General features: G+C 40.2%; 1 protein-coding gene across 2 annotated transcripts in view; it reads left to right on the top strand.

The window, feature by feature from the left end:
* Nucleotides 1-21,266, top strand: part of SORCS2 (sortilin related VPS10 domain containing receptor 2) — a 1,216,738-nt gene that overhangs the window by 1,088,908 nt on the left and 106,564 nt on the right. For both annotated transcript variants that reach the window (XM_040335380.1, XM_040335381.1), the window contains exons 14-17: nucleotides 1,007-1,114; nucleotides 10,886-11,006; nucleotides 15,499-15,632; nucleotides 17,608-17,733. In XM_040335380.1, the coding sequence (XP_040191314.1) occupies nucleotides 1,007-1,114; nucleotides 10,886-11,006; nucleotides 15,499-15,632; nucleotides 17,608-17,733 (489 nt within the window). The remainder of the gene's footprint in view (nucleotides 1-1,006; nucleotides 1,115-10,885; nucleotides 11,007-15,498; nucleotides 15,633-17,607; nucleotides 17,734-21,266) is intronic.

Below are 21,266 nucleotides of genomic sequence, written 5' to 3'. Positions count from 1 at the left end.
CCTTACACTCTTGACCCATAGCAAAGTAGGCTCTGGTGTGAGAAAACTCCTTTCACTCCCCTCCCACTATTAGTGCAATTTGGCCACACCCAACATTGGGTGTGGGGCACTTCACATGCTGCTATTATCCCCATCCCCGCTCCACCTTGGCTTCGCCCCATGGTCAGTAGGGTGTTCTTAAAATAATCTTTGAAAATACAGTCACCTTAATCTAGATTGATGTCAAGCTGATGCCACTGAAACAAGCCAAAAGTACTCTTCAACACAGGCCCTAAAAAACAAACTAACCCCACAGCTGCACAGCAGGCCCCCTCCAATGTCTTTAGGATGCTTGGACCCCCCATAAGCTACAGCCCTCTTACAGCTAATACAAATACTCATATGGAATGGCCTGGCATGTCATTTAGGCAACCATAACCGTCTAGTGGAAGGGACCAGCATATTTGCCCAATACCAGGGAGCTTACATTTTTTAGGGAGCTACTTCAGCATACAGGGTCATGTGGGTATCGTATAGGTAAGATGTGGCAACAAAATACTGGTGTGTGGCTGAGTTTTTTTTTTGCCTTTCTTAACATGTACCAGGTATATGAGCATTTGTGATGGAGGGTTTTCAAATGTGATCTATGTGTTGAGACTGCACAAACAGCTGGTTAAGTGATATGGCTAAAAACAATTTATGATGGTTAACTAGTATGAAGCATAGTACATAGTAAACTAAAAATCCTAAACATTGTCTGGCTCACGTACATATACGTTGGCACTTTGAAGATGAATATCTCGGTAACGGCAGCAGCTGCTGCCACAACTGAGATATCCATCTTTTCCGTGGCCGGTCCTGTAAACGATAATGGTGGTCTCCACAGCGGATTCGCTGCAAGATCACCATTATCGGCAGCGGGAGAGGGCCTTTCTTATAATATTATCACAAGGCTGGAAGTACACAATCTTTTAAAATGTCTTTGCATGCTGTAAATAACCTTTATTTTTTACTTTTTTCTCACTAGATTCAGTGTAGACGAAGGTCAAACCTGGAGCGTGCACAACTTCACCAGCACATCAGTGTTCGTGGATGGACTTCTCAGTGAGCCTGGAGACGAGACACTGGTTATGACGTATGTCTTTCTCAAATTTATCTTAGATGCAGGTTTTATTCATATAAAGAATGTTGCTAATTTGGCATGAGAAATGAAATGAAAACTGCAGGCATCTGGAATGAAGATAGTGTAACAGGATAAATTCAGTTAGTCTGATTATTTATACTTTTAAAACATTAACTGATTTGACAACTTCGATGCTCAGAAAGGTCATTTTTGAAGCAACTCGTGTGATGGTAACCTTACTTTCCTTGCATTCTTTTCTGGCTAGAGATGGGGTTTTATAGTCTGGAAACTGCTTTCTATTAGTCTCCTGTATGTTTTATATCTGAAGGAGTTGTGACCCTAGTTTTCTTTGGCTTACATTAAAGGAACACTAAAGGTTCGTTTTTTATTAGATCAATTGATTGCTGTAAGCTAGAGCATTTAAATATCACTTACCTCGTTTTTCCTTTTGACCTCCAAAAGACAATAATCCAGGTTTGAAAATGCCATTTCCTGTCTCTCCTCTTCTTACTTTCCACCAGCATCTGAGCCGTTTTGCATGGTGGAAAGCAGAATGTGCTCACCCCCTCCCTATGACTACAGACCTGCGTGAAGATGCTCTCTTATCCCTCACAGGCATGGAGGCTAAGCCTAATGGGAACTGTAGTTCCCATTAGGCCGTGATGTAGCAAGAATGAATGCGCACCGCAAACCAGGAATCAGTGAGAATAATGATTCAGGAGTGACGGAGGTGAATAAAACAGCTCGATTTCAACAGGTATCAAACTAGTTATAATGCAAAACATTACTTTTTACTTTATCAGCTACTGTCAGACTTTAATTTAAGAGGAAAATATTTTTGTCTTTACAACCCCTTTAAAGGCCCATTCACACCAATCAAATGTGGTGTGAATGCACATGTCTTTGACACACATGTCTTGCAGCACACCAAAATACATGGTAGGGCACTACATTCTGGTGTGCTACATTGGACAAAATGGAGAATGTCCAAACACAGTCCAGTGTAAAATGCAGAGATGGAAATACAGTTTGAGGAGCTGGGTAGAGGTGAAAGTCAGCAGAAGGCAAAGAAACAGCAGTACATTAATGGGTGGGGGGAGGCATGTCGTCATAAGTCTGACCACTGGAGTACAGGCAGACTGTGCTCCCAAACAGAAGGCAAAGAGGAAAACTGACCACACTTGGAGGGATGTGCTTCCATGCACTGGCGTGGTCAGCTTGAAAAAGGAAGCAGGGGGACTGGCAGGATCACCAGTTATTTCACACAAAGGAAAAAATTGAACAGGATATGTTTCATACAAGTACATAGTAGACACATATCAGAAATACGTTGGGTAACATACTCTTTGATTTAAGAGTTTTGGAGGGAGGAGTTTTAAATAGTGGTGGTGTATTTCAAATAAAACAGTTACCTTACAGTAAAATAAATAAAGAATGCATTTGGATGTTGATTGCTTCATTGGAAAAAATCAATAGTAATGGAGGAGTTGGCTGCTTGATTGTTTGGCATCCCTCTTCCTTTCAGCTCAGACATATGCAACTCCTCTCCCTTCCAAGACAGTAATCAAGCTGAAGTCCAGGTATGAATATGTTATACATAGTTACATTACTTCAGTTTGGACTAATATAAATGTATGTACAGTACAGACCAAAAGTTTGGACACACCTTCTCATTCAAAGAGTTTTCTTTATTTTCATGACTATGAAAATTGTAGATTGACACTGAAGGCATCAAAACTATGAAGTAACACATGTGGAATTATACATAACAAAAAAGTGTGAAACAACTGAAAATATATTTCATATTCTAGGTTCTTCAAAGTAGCCACCTTTTGCTTTGCACACTCTTGGCACACTCTTGATGAGCTTCAAGAGGTAGTCACCTGGCGCAGCACCCCATCACTCTCCTTCTTGGTCAAATAGCCCTTACACAGCCTGGAGGTGTGTTTGGGGTCATTGTCCTGTTGAAAAATAAATGATGGTCCAACTAAACGCAAACCGGATGGAATAGCATGCCGCTGCAAGATGCTGTGGTAGCCATGCTGGTTCAGTATGCCTTCAATTTTGAATAAATCCCCAACAGTGTCACCAGCAAAGCACCCCCACACCATCACACCTCCTCCTCCATGCTTCACAGTGGGAACCAGGCATGTAGAGTCCATCCGTTCACCTTTTCTACGTCGCACAAAGACACGGGGGTTGGAACCAAAGATCTCAAGTTTGGACTCATCAGACCAAAGCACAGATTTCCACTGGTCTAATGTCCATTCCTTGTGTTCTTTACCCCAAACAAGTCTCTTCTGCTTGTTGCCTTTCTTTAGCAGTGGTTTCCTAGCAGATATTCTACCATGAAGGCCTGATTCACAGTCTCCTCTTACCAGTTCTAGAGATGTGTCTGCTGCAAAAGGTGGAAGAACCTAGAATATGAAATATATTTTCAGTTGTTTCACACTTTTTTGTTATGTATAATTCCACATGTGTTAATTCATAGTTTTGATGCCTTCAGTGTGAATCTACAATTTTCATAGTCATGAAAATAAAGAAAACTCTTTGATTGAGAAGGTGTGTCCAAACTTTTGGTCTGTACTGTATATCTTATACATGGCTGATGCCCCTGCAATCATTGAAATAGACACTGCTGCTCCAGTGATCTCCACTTGCCTCTGGGCACGCGCAGAGCGGCTGCCCTGTCGCATTGTGTAAGAATGGAAAGCCTTCTGATTGAATGAGGTGGAGAGTGTAATATCACCCCCCCCCCCTTTTCACCTTATTCAATCAGACAACACTTTGCATTTATTCAAAAAAATGCAGAGCTGGAACAATGTAACTATGTATAAAACATTCATACCAGTAATCCCTCTTTAAACTGTGCATATTCCCTATCCCATAGGATAATCTATGTATGTATGTATGTATGTATGTATGTATGTATGTATGTTCCAGCATTACGTCCAAACGGCTAAAGATATTAACATGAAACTTGGCACACATGTTACTTATATGTCAGCAACAAACATAGGATAGGTGGTTTAACCCTTACCCACCCCCATTTGCCATGGTCCGGGTTTTCCTTTAAAGTCCCATTCAACTCTATGGGAAATACATGTTACTTCATAACTTCCAAACGGCTGTAGATATTTCGATAACACTTGGTCACATGTTACTTATATGTCCACTTAAACTATAGGATAGTTAATTTATCCCTTAACTACCCCCATTTGTGAGGGTCAGGGTTTTTGTTTAAAGTCCCATGCAAATCAATGGGAAATGTACAGTATGTTCCCACATAACTTCTGTACGCCTGGAGATATTTCAATAATACCTGGTACACATATTACTTATATGCCAAATAAATATATGAAAGTTAAATTAACCCTTACCTACACCCTTATATAAAAGATGGGTATATTTATATTACTATGATTTTCCTCCCCAAAAGGTTAAGATAGGAAGACCGGGCAACGCCGGGTATTCAGCTAGTACAATATAAAGTGCCTACCATAGTCACACACAAATCATGAGCAGATTGGCTAAGTGCAAGCTACCAGTGATCCCATACAAACATACAAGCACATGCAAACTTCATTCAGATAGCATTCTTGGTAGACATTAAACCCAAGACCCCAATGCCGTAAAGGTAGCAGTGCAACCCACTGAGCCGGTATGGAATAATAACTCCTTATCCATAACATTGTGCACGTAGTGGGCTGGTGACATGATTCATGAGGACATTTTTCTGTCTGATGGGCTTGTAGCAATGTGTCTGACTTTTATTCAAATAATCAACCGTGTTTTTAATATTTTGATGTAATTACCCACTGGAATTTCATATCACACAGACGAAATGTAATTAGCTAATCTCTTTTGGCTATTGTAACAAGCCTGTGAAATACCAATTTTAATAAAAAATGGAGGTGAAGATTACTGCGGCTCATAGCCAAACAAAAGAAGAATAAACTTAGATAATAAACTGCCAATAATTTAGAAGATTGGACATTTTGATGAGACAATGTGGAACTTTATAAAGGTTACAGTATTTTGAGAAATGTATCAGATTGTTCTAATGGACATATATTTATTAAATGCCTTGTTTCTGTCATGTTCTGTATAATATCATCCTATCAGTTCAAAAAAATGGAGGATTGAGTGTGCTCCCAACACAATAGAGGTAACTAAATATGTGGCAGCACATATATGCATACATTCTATAAGAGGTAAAAAGAGAAGTATGGGCCAGATTCAGGTAGAATTACGTTACTCCGCGGCGGCGTAACGTATCCCATTTACGTTACACCGCCGCAGGTTTACAGCGTAAGTGCCTGATTCACAAAGCTCTTACCTGTAAACTTGCGGCGGTGTAACGTAAATCCGCTCGGCGCAAGCCCGCCTAATTCAAATGGGGCGGGCACCATTTAAATTAGGCGCGTTCCCGCGCCGAACGTACTGGGCATGCTCCGTCTGGAAAATTACCCGATGTGCATTGCGCTAAATGACGTCACACGGACGTCATTTGTTTAGACGTTAACGTAAATGGCGTCCAGCGCCATTCACGGACAACTTACGCAAACAACGTGATTTTTTAAATTTCGACGTGGGAACGACGGCCATACTTAACATTGCTTTGACCACCTAGGAGGCAGCCTTAGTTTTACGCGGCGTATCTTGACGGAAACGACGTAAAGTTAGAGCGACGGGTAACGCGGACGTTCGTAAATCGCCGTAACTAGTCATTTGCATATTCTACGCCGACCGCTATGGAATCGCCACCTAGCGGCCGGCCTAGAATTGCATCCTAAGATCCGACGGTGTAATTCAATTACATCTGTCGGATCTTAGGGCTATCTATGCGTAACTGATTCTATGAATCAGCCGCATAGTTTGGATGGGCGGATCACAGAGATACGACGGCGTATCTCTTTTGTGAATCTGGCCCTATGTTTTTTTTTATAAATCATACTTACCTAGGTGGATGCAGCATCGAACCGAAGCTGCATCTGTCCATAATCGACTCTAATCTAATCTCATCTGTGCCGCCTATCCGTGCCGCCACCTATCATTATCCATCAGTGCCGATTATCAGTGCCCATCAGTGCCACCTATCAGTGCCCATCAGTGCTGCCTAGCAGTGCTCATCAGTGCTGCATATTAGTGCCTCCTCATCAGTGCCCTTCCATGCCACCTCATCAGTGCCCATCAGTGCAGCCTCATCAGTGCCCATTAGTGCAGCCTCATCAGCGCACATCAGTGAAGGAGAAACATTTCTTATTTACAGCATTTTCTAAAAGAAAATAACAAAAACTTTTTTATGTTCGATTTTTCTTTATTTTTTTTCTGCAAAAACCCCAGCCGTGATTAAATACCACCAAAAGAAAGCTCTATTTGTGTGGAAATTTTTTTTTTTTTTTTTTTTGGTTGGGTTTTGCATGAGTGTGCAATTGTTATTCAAACTGCGACAGCGCTGAAAGCTGAAAAGTGGCCTGGGCAGGAAAGGGGTAAAAGTGCCCTGTATTGAAGCAGTTAAATCTACTTTAATAGGTCATAATATTATTAGCTTTTTTAATGATTATTATGTTATAATTCGGTATTAATTAATTCTTCAGAATAATGAAAGCATAGATTCCATTCTTCTCCATTTTTCATGACGCCGCTGTTTGATGACAGGAACTGTACGCAGCTTTATAAATAAAAGGGATATGCACATCGAAAAGCAATTAATGAGTTGGAAAGACCAAAAAAAAAAAAACGCTTCTCTCTTTTTCAATTCATTGGACCTTGTGCAAAGTTTTCATGTTTTTATTAAATGATATGAAGCCGGTGAGCCTGTTAAATGAAGCATTTTAATAAGTGCGGAGTGATAACTTCACAGAGAGGAGTTTATATCTACAGCGACAGAATACCTTTGACAGCCCTCCGTAGCTCAGCCCTTTTTAGAAGATAAATGTAGCGGGCTTACCTGTAATGCTAACAGATGTGTTCAAAGCCAGGCATTTTTTCACAGGAGTTCCTCTGCAAAGTAACCACAAGTTTTTAATATTCTTCAAAGCTGATGTCTTTTTTTTTTTTATTCAACATTTTTTTGAAGCGCAGGACTGATGTCACAGTGCCACCCGATGGTGGAATCACAAACCGATTCATCACTGTAAATGCTATTTAAGGGCTCGTTTATACCACAATCCTATGTATAGTGTACAGTTCTGCGTGTGCATTTATTGTATATACATTTGTAAGGCGTTTGTAGTACATTTGGGCCACATTTATCATGTGTTTGGGGTGCATTTTTTTAGGCATTTATATAATTTTTTTTACTGAGTTGCATTTACATGCATTCCCAGTGTATTCCGTTACGTTTACTTTGTTTAACCACTTCAATACCGGGCTCTTTCACCCCCTTCCTGCCCAGGCTGTCATGCAATGCTGTACCCAGGGCCGATCCGCCCTATAGGCTCACTATGCAAGCCGCTTAGGGCCCCCGCAAAGCTGCGGAGGGCCCCCCAAATTACTAGAGGCCCCGCCTGGTGAGAAGTAATTTTCGGCCCCTCACCCCGCTGGCTGCATGGGAGAAAAGGTAAGAAGAAGTCAGCACCCCCCGCTCCTCACTTTAATGTAAGATGTCATTTCCAACAGCAGAACACTCTTTAATGTGACATGTCATTTTCGGCAGCCCCCCCCCCCCCCTTCTCAACTTTATTGCGACATGTCATTTTGCTTAGGGCCCCAGGGAGATCAGGATCGGCACTGGCTGTACCCATATGACATTTTTAGCATTTTTTTTTTTTTTTAACACAAATAGAGCTTTCTTTTTGTGGTATTTAATTATCACTTTTTTTGCTATAGAAATGAAAAAAAAATCCCAGAAAATCTGAAAAAAAACAAGTTTTCTTTGTCTCTGTTATACAATTTAAAAAAAAAAAAAAAATCTTTCTTCATAAATTTAGGCCAAAATATATTCTGATACATTTCTTTGGTGAAATAACCCAAATCAGTGTATATAAATTAGTCTTTAGGAAAGTTATACAGTTTTTTTTACAGTTTTTTTTTTCTTTTCCATATTGTGACCAGAGCAATATAGTGGCAAAAAATAAAATATAAAAGGAAAAGGGGAATGGATATAGGAAAGTGGGACTTTATATGGAGCACACAGTCTTAGGGAAAAACAACTATCAAATGATTGAAAATATAATAATGTTTTATTTGGTACAGTTAAGCAGTATTTGAACAAAAAAATATTTGTATAATATACTTGATAGTATTGAGAACCATAAATACATTAAAAAGGCATAAATTTGATATTGTTTATACACTTCCCATAAAATTCCAAAAATAATCTGCACATGCATGAATATTGTAAACATTATATAGGAACAACTACAAAAGTAGAAATAGCCTCCAACCTCCCTGATCTGCATCGGTATGGCTAGAAAGGGACCCTGGGATAGTGGCGTCCCAATCTAGAACCCACAAAACTGCATAAAGTAAAATTGTAAAATTGTAGAGATCATAAAGGTGCAACCACGGGTTGTGGCTAGTCCGACGCGTTTCGTGGTTTGGTATTACCACTCATCAGGAGCAGGCACGTGATGCATATCTAAAATAAAGTGTAGAATTATATAGTAATTAGATTTGTGATTACTTAGCATGTGGCAGAGGATATAATTGCACATATAGTAGGATGAACCAATCCCATAATAGAACTTACAGACAGGCATGCTGTGTAGGGAGAAATAGCATGGAGACATTACCGGTGGACCTCTGGGTCCAATGGGCCACGCTATTTCTCCCTATACAGCATGCCTGTCTGTAAGTTCTATTATGGGATTGGTTCATCCTACTTTCTGCCACATGCTAAGTAATCACAAATCTAATTGCTATATAATTCTACACTTTATTTTAGATATGCATCATGTGCCTGCTCCTAAAGAGTGGTAATACCAAACCACGAAAGCCGTGGTTGCACCTTTATGATCTCTATAATTAAAATTTTTTACTTTATGCAGTTTTGTGGGTTCTAGATTGGGACGCCACTATCCCAGGGTCCCTTTCTAGCCATACCGATGCAGATCAGGGAGGTTGGAGGCTATTTCTACTTTTGTAGTTGTTCCTATATAATGTTTACAATATTCATGCATGTGCAGATTATTTTTGGAATTTTATGGGAAGTGTATAAACAATATCAAATTTATGTCTTTTTAAAGGGTCACTAAAGGATTTTTTTTTTTTAGCTAAATAGCTTCCTTTACCTTACTGCAGTACTGGTTTCATGTGCTCATTGTTCGTTTTTGCTTTGAAGTAGCTGTAATTCTGCTGTGATCTCCACACTTCCTGGTTGCCTGTTTCCTTATAACCATCATACTGGGAGATTTTCACGGTGGTCTAAGCTGTCATTACTGTGTGTCTAAAACTCCTCAGAACCAATCAGATTCATTTTAAAAACAAAACACTGCCCTGGATTTGTTTGTTTTTGTTCTGCGAGTCTTCCCGACTCACCTCTCACCTGGAACTTCATGTATGTCCTTTAAAACCAAAAGTGAAACTAGAGGCACATTATATGATAGATTAAATTCAATTTTTAATCATTTTTTAAAGCAATCAGTTAACTTTTATGTCTCTATACCCAATAAACAGTAATTTCAGCAAAAAAATACTGCTTAACTGTACCAAATAAAACATTTATATTTTCAATCATTTGGAAAGTTGTTTTTCCCTAAGACTGTGTGCTCCATATAAAGTCCCACTTTCCTATATCCATTCCCCTTTTCCATTTATATTTTATTTTTGCCACTAGATAGGGATGGGGGTACATGCCCCTTTTCAGTCATGGCCCCATTTAAAGTCCCACCCTGTTACTATGTTCTGTTTCAGAGCAATATAGTGTTACCATAGTAATACTGTACCACTCTGGGGAGTTAATCAGGATCTTTTTTTTTTTTTTAGATACTATGGTTGCTTACAGCAGTGAATTTCAGAGCTTTAAGCACATCTTTTTACTGAATGACAGTGTGTAGACACTGTGTATTGTTGTGATTAGCTGTGATTGGCCACAGTTAATCACATTATACAAATGGGTTGTGATTGGCCCTGTCTGTAACATGTGATCACTGTGACCAATCACAGCTAGAAACACAATTGTATACAATGAATGGCTTGAAAGGAAGCCATTCTATGTTTACAACTGTCATGTTAAATAGTTAGGTTGAAAAAAGACACAAGTCCATCCAGTTCAACCAACCATTGTTACAATTGGTCACAGCAATCACATGCTTACTGGTAGCGGGCCATTAGACCCCTTTCACACGGGCGGACCTGAACATTCCGTCTGTCAGTTTTTTAGGCGGACCTGAACGGACGCTCCAAGTAGGTCTATGGAGCGACGAATGTCAGAGCGGTGACATGTCCGCTGACATCCAATCTGCACCAATACGCTAAAATCAGATGTATAACGATACGTTCGCCATCCGTCCGATTAGATCGGATGAGATCTGATGAATGCTGTCCTTTTTATCTTAATCCGTTTATCTTAATGCATAGAATTTTTCACTTGAAACATAATACAGTATAAAGCACTGTACAAGGATCCCCAAACAAGACGAGCAATAAAGACTATTTACAAACTATCGTATACGATTTCCAGTTTATGATTTTTTTAAACTGTTGGATTATATTTGAAACTACCTGATTAGTAATGGCCCCAAAGGCCATGGTTATAATTCACACATTTGCATGTTAATTACAGTTCTATTTGTAGAGTTGTTTGAATGTAATATGGCTTTTTTCTTAACTTTACAGAGTGTTTGGGCATATAAGTTACCGTTCAGACTGGGAATTGGTAAAAGTTGATTTTAGACCTTCGTTCTTTAGAGAATGTACAGAAGAAGACTATGATTCTTGGAACCTTTCCAACTCCCAGGTATTATGATCATTTTCTAGTTTAGAAATATAATATACTTTGTGATTTGGGTGCTAAAGTTTTTGGTGAAGTGTTGTATTTTTTACCAACATTTATATTTTGACAATTGACAAGTATGTAGTTCTAGTTTTCTGTAATTACCATACCCAGAGTCCCAATTAGTAAAAAAGTGACTAATTGCTCCTCTATGTCATACACACGGGCATGTCCATCAAGTATTTTTTATACAGTAGGGGTGAAGAGCACTGACATGCAATTTAATAATGATTTTACAGGTAGAGGAAGGAGTGTCAGAATATTTTTTAATATATCATTATATTTTTAAATAGATTCTGTTGGAAAATTAGCAAAGCAAATAATATAGTGCGGTGGTCGCTAAGGTCAGCCATAGATAGAGTGAATTTCTTAGAAAATGGCTTGATTCCCTTATCAACACAGTCAGTGCTGAACTGGCTAGGATTTAAACTGTCTATGGCTGGCTTAAATCAGTAAATACAGAGGACCTTAAAGCGGGCTGTAAAGGTTTGTTTTGTATTTTCTAAATAGGTTCCTTTAAGCTAGTGCATTGTTGGTTCACTTACCTTTTCCTTCGATTTCCCTTCTAAATGTTTTTTTTCTTCGTCTGAATTTTTCACTTATTGTTTCTCTTCAGTAAGCTTGCCCCCATCATCTGGCTGGGGGTTAGTCAGCCAGAACAGCTTACTGAGGAGGAACAGGAAGTGAGAAGTTAAGACAAAGAAAACAAAGAAAAAAAACATTTAGAAGGGAAATCGAAGGAAAAGGTTAGTGAACCAACAAAGCACTAGATCAGTGGTTCTCAACCTGGGGGTCGGGACCCCCTCAAATGATGATTTGCCAGGGGTCACTGAATCCTGGGCTGTTCCTGAAGCCCACACCGCTCTCCCAGCCTTTTTGGGGCCACCAAGCAGGGCTATCACTAGAGCCTGTGGCTGCCCGGCAGTTCCTGGAGCCCGCAGCTGCCCACTCAGCCTCTTCAAAGGCACCCATTCAGTTCACGGCATGGCTGGGGGGCAGAGACTAGAGGTCAGCTGACTGGTGAGGAATGTGAAGTGGGAGGGGCTAAAGGAGACTCTATCTCCTGATTTCGGCATTGGTGTCACTGCTACGAGACACCACAGAGCTGGAGACACAGTGAGCAACACTACCTGTGATTAGAGTTGCCATTAAAAGGACTCAGTGCGAAATGTCTGTGGGTTAGGGGAACAAATTACTTGTCTTGCCTTGGGTGCTGACAACCCATGCTACGAAAATAATTTTACTATTAGGGGTCCCCACAACTTGGGAAATTTTTATCAAGGGGTCACAGCACTAGAGGGTTGAGAACCACTGCACTAGCTTAAAGGAACCTATTTAGAAAAAAAAAAAAAAAACTTTTACAACCTCTTTAAATACAGATATACAAAGGGCCACACAGTAGCTCATATTTTGTAAATTTGTCATTTCATTCATGAAGCATTTACAAATCTTTTGGTCTTGTGCACCAAATTCAGGTAGTTCTAAAATGCACCACTTTCCATTGTGGTGCAATGAAATGTGTCCAATTTAAAATAAAGTGCAGGCACTTTCTGGGGGAATTCAATAAAGCAACACTTTGTTGGCTTTAAAGGGGTTGTAAAGGTTCATTTTTTATTTTCTAAATAGGTTTCTTTAAGCTAGTGCATTGTTGGTTCACTTACCTTTTCCTTCAATTTCCCTTCTAAATGTTTTTTTTCTTTGTTTTCTTTGTCTGAATTTCTCACTTCCTGTGCCTCCTCAGTAAGGTGTTCAGTAAGCTGTTCTAAATTACTTTCCACCGCTCGGATGTTGGTGGAAAGCTTACTGAGGAGAAACAGGAAGTGAGAAATTCAAACAAAGAAAAAAAACATTTAGAAGGGAAATCAAAGGAAAGGGTAAGTGAACCAACAATGCAATAACTTAAAGGAACCTATTTAGAAAATAAAAGACGAACCTTTACAACCCCTTTAATCCCTCTTTTTAATGTATTGCACCAAATTAATGAAGCATTTGCGAAAAATTTTGGTCCTGACAGCAACTGGTGCACCAAATTTAGATAGTTCTAGAATGTGCCACTTTTGTGCCGCATTGAATGTGCCACTTTTACATTGTGTTGCATTGAATGCGCAAAATGCAAAATGTAAAATTGAAGCTAATTAAGACCAACTCTCTTTTGGCATTCAAGGAAGGAAAGGTAACCCCTGGAAGTCACACATCTATGGTGTCCTACTACAATCAATGGAGTGGCAATCTCAGCCTGGCCATGCCAGCCCCCCAACACTTTTCTCTCCGCCCCCCGGAGCTTAGCCATGTCTCTTTTGGTGTACAAAGAGGAAAACTGTCTCAAACTGATTTTGAAAAAGTGTCTTGCATGCCTTCTAAGAGTTGGGCAGCATCAGCTAAATTCAAGTACGAGTTCTAGAAAGGTGCATGAATTTGGCACATTCTTCACCACTTTTAGAATGGATGAGAGGCACTTTTACAAAATCTGTCTGCGCCATTCTATATGAAATTCAGGGAATGTCTGTATAAACCATTAGGCCCCTTTCACACGGGGCTGTCTGTTTTGATGCTCAGCAGGGATCGATCCACTGATACCCACTGAGCCGGCGGATCACAGGTCCATCTCTGCTCACTGTGCAGAGAATGACCTGTCAGAGCTCTGCTCTCCTCTATGGGGGATCGGATGAAAACGGACCGCCTGTCCGTTTTCATCCGATCCGCCAGACGGATGGAAAATGTATGGGCATTCATAAACTGCATTTTCATCACACTTGACCTGATTCCAGTTTCCTAAATACAGCTACACTGAACTGGTCATCTCTGCTTCTGCTGGATACCTGCAGTCGGTATCCCTTGCATATAGTCAGTTAATGGGTCATATCTTTAAAGCACAATGCTAAGCAAAAAAGTGGGGCCGTGGCCGCAATGCATTGAATAATAATTGCACATTTATGTCTTGGGGAACAATACAAGGAAATATACTTACCCAATCCTCCATTCCTCTCCGCAGCTAGACCATCCCTGTGACTTCTGGAACCCCACGCTCTAGTAGTCTAGGGTACTGATGTCATTAAGACCACAGCAGGGTCCATAGCCCTGCTCTGGACTTGAGGATGCCAAGAGACAGTCCACCCTCTGAGTGTGGGATAGAACCATCTGCCAGAGGAGAGGAGCATTAGGTAATTAATTTCTCCTCCCCTGGACAAAACAAGCAATAATCCTTGCAGTGTGGGTACAGCTCCCTTGTCAGGGAAAAATAAATGCTGCCTGAATTTCGTCTTTAACCCCCCTGGTGGTATTCCCGAGTCTGACTCGGGGTTAGATTTTTGTGCTAGGATCGGTAACCCCGAGTCAGACTCGGGCTCGCCTCGCTGGATCCACAGGCAGGGTTTACTTACCTTGTCCCTGGATCCAGCGATGCCACCGCGCTGTGTGGGCGAGCGGGACCTCGCTCGATTCACACAGCGTCTTCCTGTGCCGCCGATCTCCGTTCCCTGCGACGTTACGACGCACGGGAGCGGAGAACGGCACCAAATTCAAAAACGTAAACAAACACATTACATACAGTATACTGTAATCTTATAGATTACAGTACTGTATGTAAAAAATACACACACCCCTTGTCCCTAGTGGTCTGCCCAGTGCCCTACATGTACTTTTATATAATAAAAACTGTTCTTTCTGCCTGCAAACTGTAGATTGTCCATAGCAACCAAAAGTGTCTTTTTATGTCAAAAATGGTTTTAGAGCAGCTAGAAAACAGCGATAATAAATTATAATCACTTGCAGAATTGTGCGATAGCGATTTGTGGGGAAATTTGTCATAAAAAAATAAAAGTAATGACAGCGACAATTCTGCAACTGAGCAAATTTCAGGGATTTTGAGTTGATTACATTATTGAATAATTTTTATTATAATTATATTATTATTTGTTATAATTATTTATAATTATTTATTATATTATAATTTATAATTTTGTTTTTAAAAAAAATTCATACCCGGGATGCCTACTAGACTCTTGTTTGGTCAGATTTAAGTGAGTTATTCCTAAAAATTACAGACCTACCGCTTTCAGCACCTTTTTTCTGAAAGAATCATACCGCCAGGGAGGTTAAAAGAGACGTATGTTTTTTTTTTTTTTAATCATACTTACCTAGGTGGATGCAGCATCACTCATTCATCTAATTAGTGAGAGTGAACATATCTAACTTCAACATTTATGTAGAAAGGGATTATAGATCACTGCCAACCTGAGAACTCCTGAGAATACTTGTGGGTTAGAATATAGACATTTTATTGGTTCTCTATACTGCTGCCAACGTTGGGGCATATTATAAAAATGATTCAATGATTCACTAGTTGCATACAGAGTAAAATATTTTTATGAATTTTTGTTTGAAAAAGCAACTGCCTGATATTTACAGGAGTTATTTATATAATAATAATGCAGTTTTCTATGCAATGTACATACAGGGAGAACATTGCATTATGGGCCAGCAAAGAAGTTTTCGCAGAAGAAAGACCTCATCATGGTGTATTAAGGGAAGAAGTTTCACATCCGCATTGACTTCAAAAATCTGCCAGTGTGAAAGTACTGATTTTGTGTGGTATGTTATCCAACTTAAATTACCAAAGATTCAAAAGTAAAACAGTCTCTGTACAGAACCACTGCACACATCAATCACATGACACTTTGTACTGAAAAATAGCATAGAGTTATATAGTGCTTTTAAAAGTTACCTATCATTATAAAGTAACACCTCTTCAACATTAAAGCTAATACTTTACTGTTAGTTTTGGATAGAGGATGGAAGGGTCAAAACCCTGGTCAAGTATTTTTCTTTTAAAATTAAAGCCTGAAACTCTTTCTTCATTAAAGTTTATCTAAAGCCAAATATCTTTTTTTAGTTTTAATGGGGCAGGGCTTAAGTCCCATTCTGGAGATTTCCCCTATTACAACAGGAAACAAGTGGAAATATCTCGATTGAAATCACCTCTTAGGCCGGCCGTAGACAGTTCAAATCTCGACCCGTTCAGCAGGCACCAGCCGAGATTTGAACCATGTGTGGGCAGGCTGAATGTACCAAGGTGATCGATTGATCAACTTAGATACCACCAGCCTCCCAGATTCATTTGCAATTATCGCTAGTCGTCTCCTAGATCACTGTCTAATCCTGACTTCCCCAATCCAAAGTAGCAGGAAAGAAATTTGCACCATCTATGGCAAGCCTTAGTCAGATGTAAGTCGAGCAGATGTCCCCTTGAATCGTATTCTAGGGACCACTGCTACATTTCGGTTTCATATCACTTTCCAACCTACTAATAATGCTCACCAAGACAAATAGAGGGTTAACCTCCCCAGCGAGGTCACAGACAGCAATAAAAAGTGCACAAGAACAAAAACACCAAAAACAGAAATATAAAGTGCAGATTTTTTTTTTTTTACATTTTGAATCTTTGAAAGCCAACGTATTTCGGGGGGGGGGGGGCGGTCCAATGATCCCCCTTCATCGGGCTTAAAGTCCAAGTCCAGGAATTTAGAATTTAGTTTCCCTGCAGTGGGTCTGCACCCACATTGTAAGAATTAGCTGTTTGTTTCATCTAGAGGAGAGGAGACGAACGTTAACCTACCTAATCTATTTTTTTTTAGTTTTTTTTTAATTATATATGTGTCCCTTTTGGGATATTTCTCTTAATTTCCTTCCCCAAGGCCAAAACAGGGTGTGAGAGGAAATCCCTCCACATTAAGGGAATCCAGGGGTGTCACCAGGGTCACATGAACTAGTGCCCTCATTGGAAGATTTCCCATTTATTTCTGTTCTAGTGTCAACCCAAAACTTGTAATTTTCTTTTTCTTTCACTTTGACTTTAGTTATACTTCAAAGGCTTAACTGGCATCTGAAGCAATTAAAAAAAATTACCCCTGGTGTCAAGTTCTGTTGACAGGGGACCCTTTGAACCCCCAATACACAATAATTTTTTATGATACATAAGTCTGAATAAAAACTAAATCAGGACGTTATATGTTGGTGCTTTCCTTCTTGCATGCCCAGTCCATACTTCATCAAACAGTTAGAACACTACCCCATTCGATACAAACCTAAAAATGGAGGCTTTAGATACACTTTAATGAGTCAAGTGTAACTATCATAAGTAACTACAATGTTTGATATGGCACTTTAAGCACGCAGTATGTGGTGGCACTGCTTGATGAATCAAAGATTGATATACTGTACATTATACCTATATAGACTTAGTGATTGTAAGACACTACAGCAGGTCGCAATTTCTTCCATGGCAGGCAGTTCACATAGCTGCTTGAGGGCTACCTAAAGGATTATAAATATACAACCAGCAAAACTGTCACAGTAAAATGATTCGCTAAGGTTTAAAGGCAAGAGAAAAGCTAAGAAAAAACAAAAAGATTTCTTAGCTTGTATTTCTTTCTATGCCACATCAATCCATTGCATCTCTGATTAACTCATTGTTACATCTAGCAATAAAGTTTTGCAATGTTACTTGGTATTTCTCTGACTTTTTTCATTGAAGTACATATATAATACAGATGTTCTTGTCTTTCAGTGATTATGGGTTTGAACATGAGTATAGTCATAAAGAATCCAGTCGATGTTTCGCAGATTTTTGGTTTAACCCAGAATCTCCTCCCGAAGACTGTACAATGGGACAGACCTACACAAGCACCACTGGGTGAGTCTTCCGAGTCACAGGGCAATCTATAACAATTTTTCAGTGACCACAGAGTAGTAAGAACCATTTGTAGTCCAAGGATAGCAACAGTCTTGGAAGTCAGATCAGGCCACTGAAGAATCTTACCTAGGGTGGCCATAAACTACCTGATCCTGTCCCCTAATGCAATGCCTGCGTGAAGAGTTACCTTAGTGGGTAACTGCAAATTTCTTGCAGCAGGGGCCGTCTTTCAATCTACTCAGTGAGGAAGGTTCTTACCATGTATTTGCATCTTCTGACCATCACTGAGTCCTACAAAACACGTTACCAAACCAGGGGTCAAGTCCTGGGGAAAAAAGTGTGGGAACTCCCACCCAAGATCCACTCCCCCACCAAAAAAAAAAAAAAATGATACGCTCATATGCATAATTACTAAACCGCATGTTTGTTTTTTTTTCGATCCACTGTACCTTAGTAATCCTTTATGTTACTGGCTGCTTCCTGTATATGGATTCATCGGGTAGTGCAAGTTCTTTCTAAATCCCGCAATAACTCGCGGCAGACCTTCGCAATGTCTCCTGGGAACAATGACAAAAGCTCCCAGGAGACATTGCGGCATTGAGGAAGTGACGGAATACCCGCACTCTACCCGATTAATCCATATACAGGAAGCGGCCAGTAATATAAAGGGTTACTAAGGTTCGCCTGCCCCTGACAGTGACTCGAGCTGGGCATCGCCGCTTAGTGAAGGATTGGCTCGGGCGGCTCAGCTGCTCTAGCCCTGCAAAGGGAACTGAGTTCCTGCTGTGAAAAAAGTGCAGGAACTCCGTTCCCACGCATTACCACAGGACTTGAGCCCTGTACCAAACTCATAATTCTTGGGGAGACATCTGTCTGGCCATTGGCAATTTTACAAAAGATATGTAAACTTGCATGATTATCACGGTTAAACATGCAGGTGTATGTCCAAAGCAGCCATCCTTTCACCAAAGAAAGAATATCAGTCATTTGGAAAAATGCTTTTTGGACTATTGACTATATGATCAGCTGGGCAGGCCCATCCTACAGAAACAATCCTCATCTTTGCGGAAAGATCTTCAATAAAAGGAGAAGCAAGAGGGAATTAATTCTGATATAAAGTGATGTAAAACTATTTATCAATGACAATGCATTTACAATAAAAAAAAATAGCATTTATTTAATGCAACACAAAAAAAGCAGAAAATGTTTAAACTTTAATAAAAAAAAAAAAAAGAAAAGAAACAAGTCAAGAGAAAAATAATAGCCTCATAGGAATCACAGAAATTAAACACATCTCCCTAAATACGTTTTACGTGTAAATCTGCTGTCTTCAGCTTGCTATAGTCTTTAGAAGGTGCACAATGTGTTAGAGATTGTTTCTTCTTGTTTCTTGGCATAAACTGTGTGACACCTGATTGGAGGAAAGCCCCCCCCCCCCTCCACATAAGCAAAGGAAGGAAGAAAGTAATATGCAGAACTGTGCTGTCAATAGACAAGCTCTCTGCTAATCTATTTATAGCACCCACCGCCGACACAAATTTCAGGCTGTTTTTTCTCGGTTGTTGGAGTACTTGTCAGAAGTTATCATGCTGATAACAGAAGAATGGAGTAGCAGAAATACACAGGACCTAGGGCTTTGGGGAGAGATAACAAAACACTACTGATATACGTGCCTAAGTCAAATTTCATGAATCAGGTTTACATCCACTTTAAGTGTAGCACTACCCCCGAAGGAGCTGCTGGTTTGTTTTAGGTCTACGCTCTGGCTATCAACCCCTGAAAGTGTCTCGAACCCTCCATTGGCACAACTGGTATTAATTGGGATTGTGGACCCCAATAAGTGTTGGAGAGCATAATATTTTGTCACACCACAGTAAGTTAGGTAAAATAATGGTTACCTTGAGTTGTATTAATCCCACAGGATGACAGATAGACTGTACACAAATTTCAGCTTAACCAATGTAACTCTTTACTGGATAACATAAAAGCAAAGGTAACAAGGGTAAAATTGTAAAATACTTCTTGCAGAGCCCCGCAAGAGTCAGAATCAGTGATAGCAAATAAATACAGGTTAAATTATAACGGCTATACAGACCTGTGTAAGCACGCAGCAAGGGGGTTCCCCCAATAAGACATCCACACTGAAGCACCACCTCCCAGCCTCACCCAGCTCTCTCTATTAACAATACTACACAGTTTGATGGAACCAATTACTCAGTTAAAGAGTATGAAGATAGAAGTCAACAGTCTGCAATAACTAAACAGGCAGTCTTTAGATAGTATACCTAACTAACGTGGTTTGGTTGATCAGACCAAACCTCAGTTCAACTTATCCCAAAAAGTTTGTGCACTGATGCGTTGGCATGCAGTGGCGCGCAAGGGGTAAATTGTAATCCAATGGGAAACAGATAAAACTGGTGGAAGAGACCTGAATAGTCAAACCACAATGGTTAATATGAGCGATTCACCCTCCAACAACACAGTCAGTAGGTTTTGGGCAGGTGCCCGTCTCACCCGATCAGTTCAGGCCTTGTACTTTCAAAACAGTCTCACAGTCACAGATCACAGTCTCTACGGATAACAGTCTCCGGCTCTCAGAAGGGTTACTGCTGAACTGGGACACTGTCCGATCACTCCGTCAAGGGTTCTGTCTCTCTCCTCAAATGGCGCTCCGCCCGGGCGTAGGTAGGCCTCAACTCCGGCCCAGACTTCTGTGGGGACACTTCACACAGGTGTCCTCCTGGGTTGAAGAGGCGGTCCGGAGAGAGTGCGCCAACCACCTCCTTCTCCTTAAATTACCTCCCCCAGCAGGCTGCGCGGGGAGCAAAGCAATCTGGGGTTGTACAGTGGCCCTCTGGGTATTGTAGTTTGTAAATAGACCAGGGCGATGGAGTCCATTTCTCCCTGTACTCAGTTTCCCAGTATTCCTTGAGGTACCAGGACAAAAAGTAAACAGGAAGTGGTTATAACACAAGTTGGCCACTGGAGGGAGCTGAGATCCTTCTTGATCAGCAGATGGTATTCTTTTATATCACAGAAAGGGTAACATAACGATCATTAGAGATGACTAAAAGGTTAAAATAGAACACATTTATTCAATTTTACCTTTTTTCTTGAAACAAGAAAGGCTGCTCCAGTTGAGTGAATCTCTTTTTAAGACACACACTAGTCAGGTGCTAGCCCAGCTCGCATGCTGTGTAACATTAAGAAATAATTCCAGACAGCTGCCCTTCCAAAAATACTTTTATTGACTTTTCATATGACACGTGGTTAACAGATGGAGCAGGGGACAAAAAGGTAGATGTGTTATCGCTTAGTCATTACCTTACATTTTTTGTTACCAGTAGGGTACAGTAGTTTCAAATGACATCATATGCAGAATAAGGGTCACCTCTCTGGAAATAACAATAATCTTGTTTAATTGTATTTTTCATTGAAGCTTCTGAACAATCTCCCAAAACATAGTCCAAATAAGAAAATTTGCCGGAATTGGCAGTCAGAGGTGTGATGGAGTAGGAGAAAATAGGGTGCAG

Source organism: Rana temporaria, chromosome 1, assembly GCF_905171775.1.
Source record: "Rana temporaria chromosome 1, aRanTem1.1, whole genome shotgun sequence".
Taxonomy (NCBI): Eukaryota; Metazoa; Chordata; class Amphibia; order Anura; family Ranidae; genus Rana; species Rana temporaria.
This window is presented reverse-complemented; position numbering and strand designations above follow the sequence as displayed.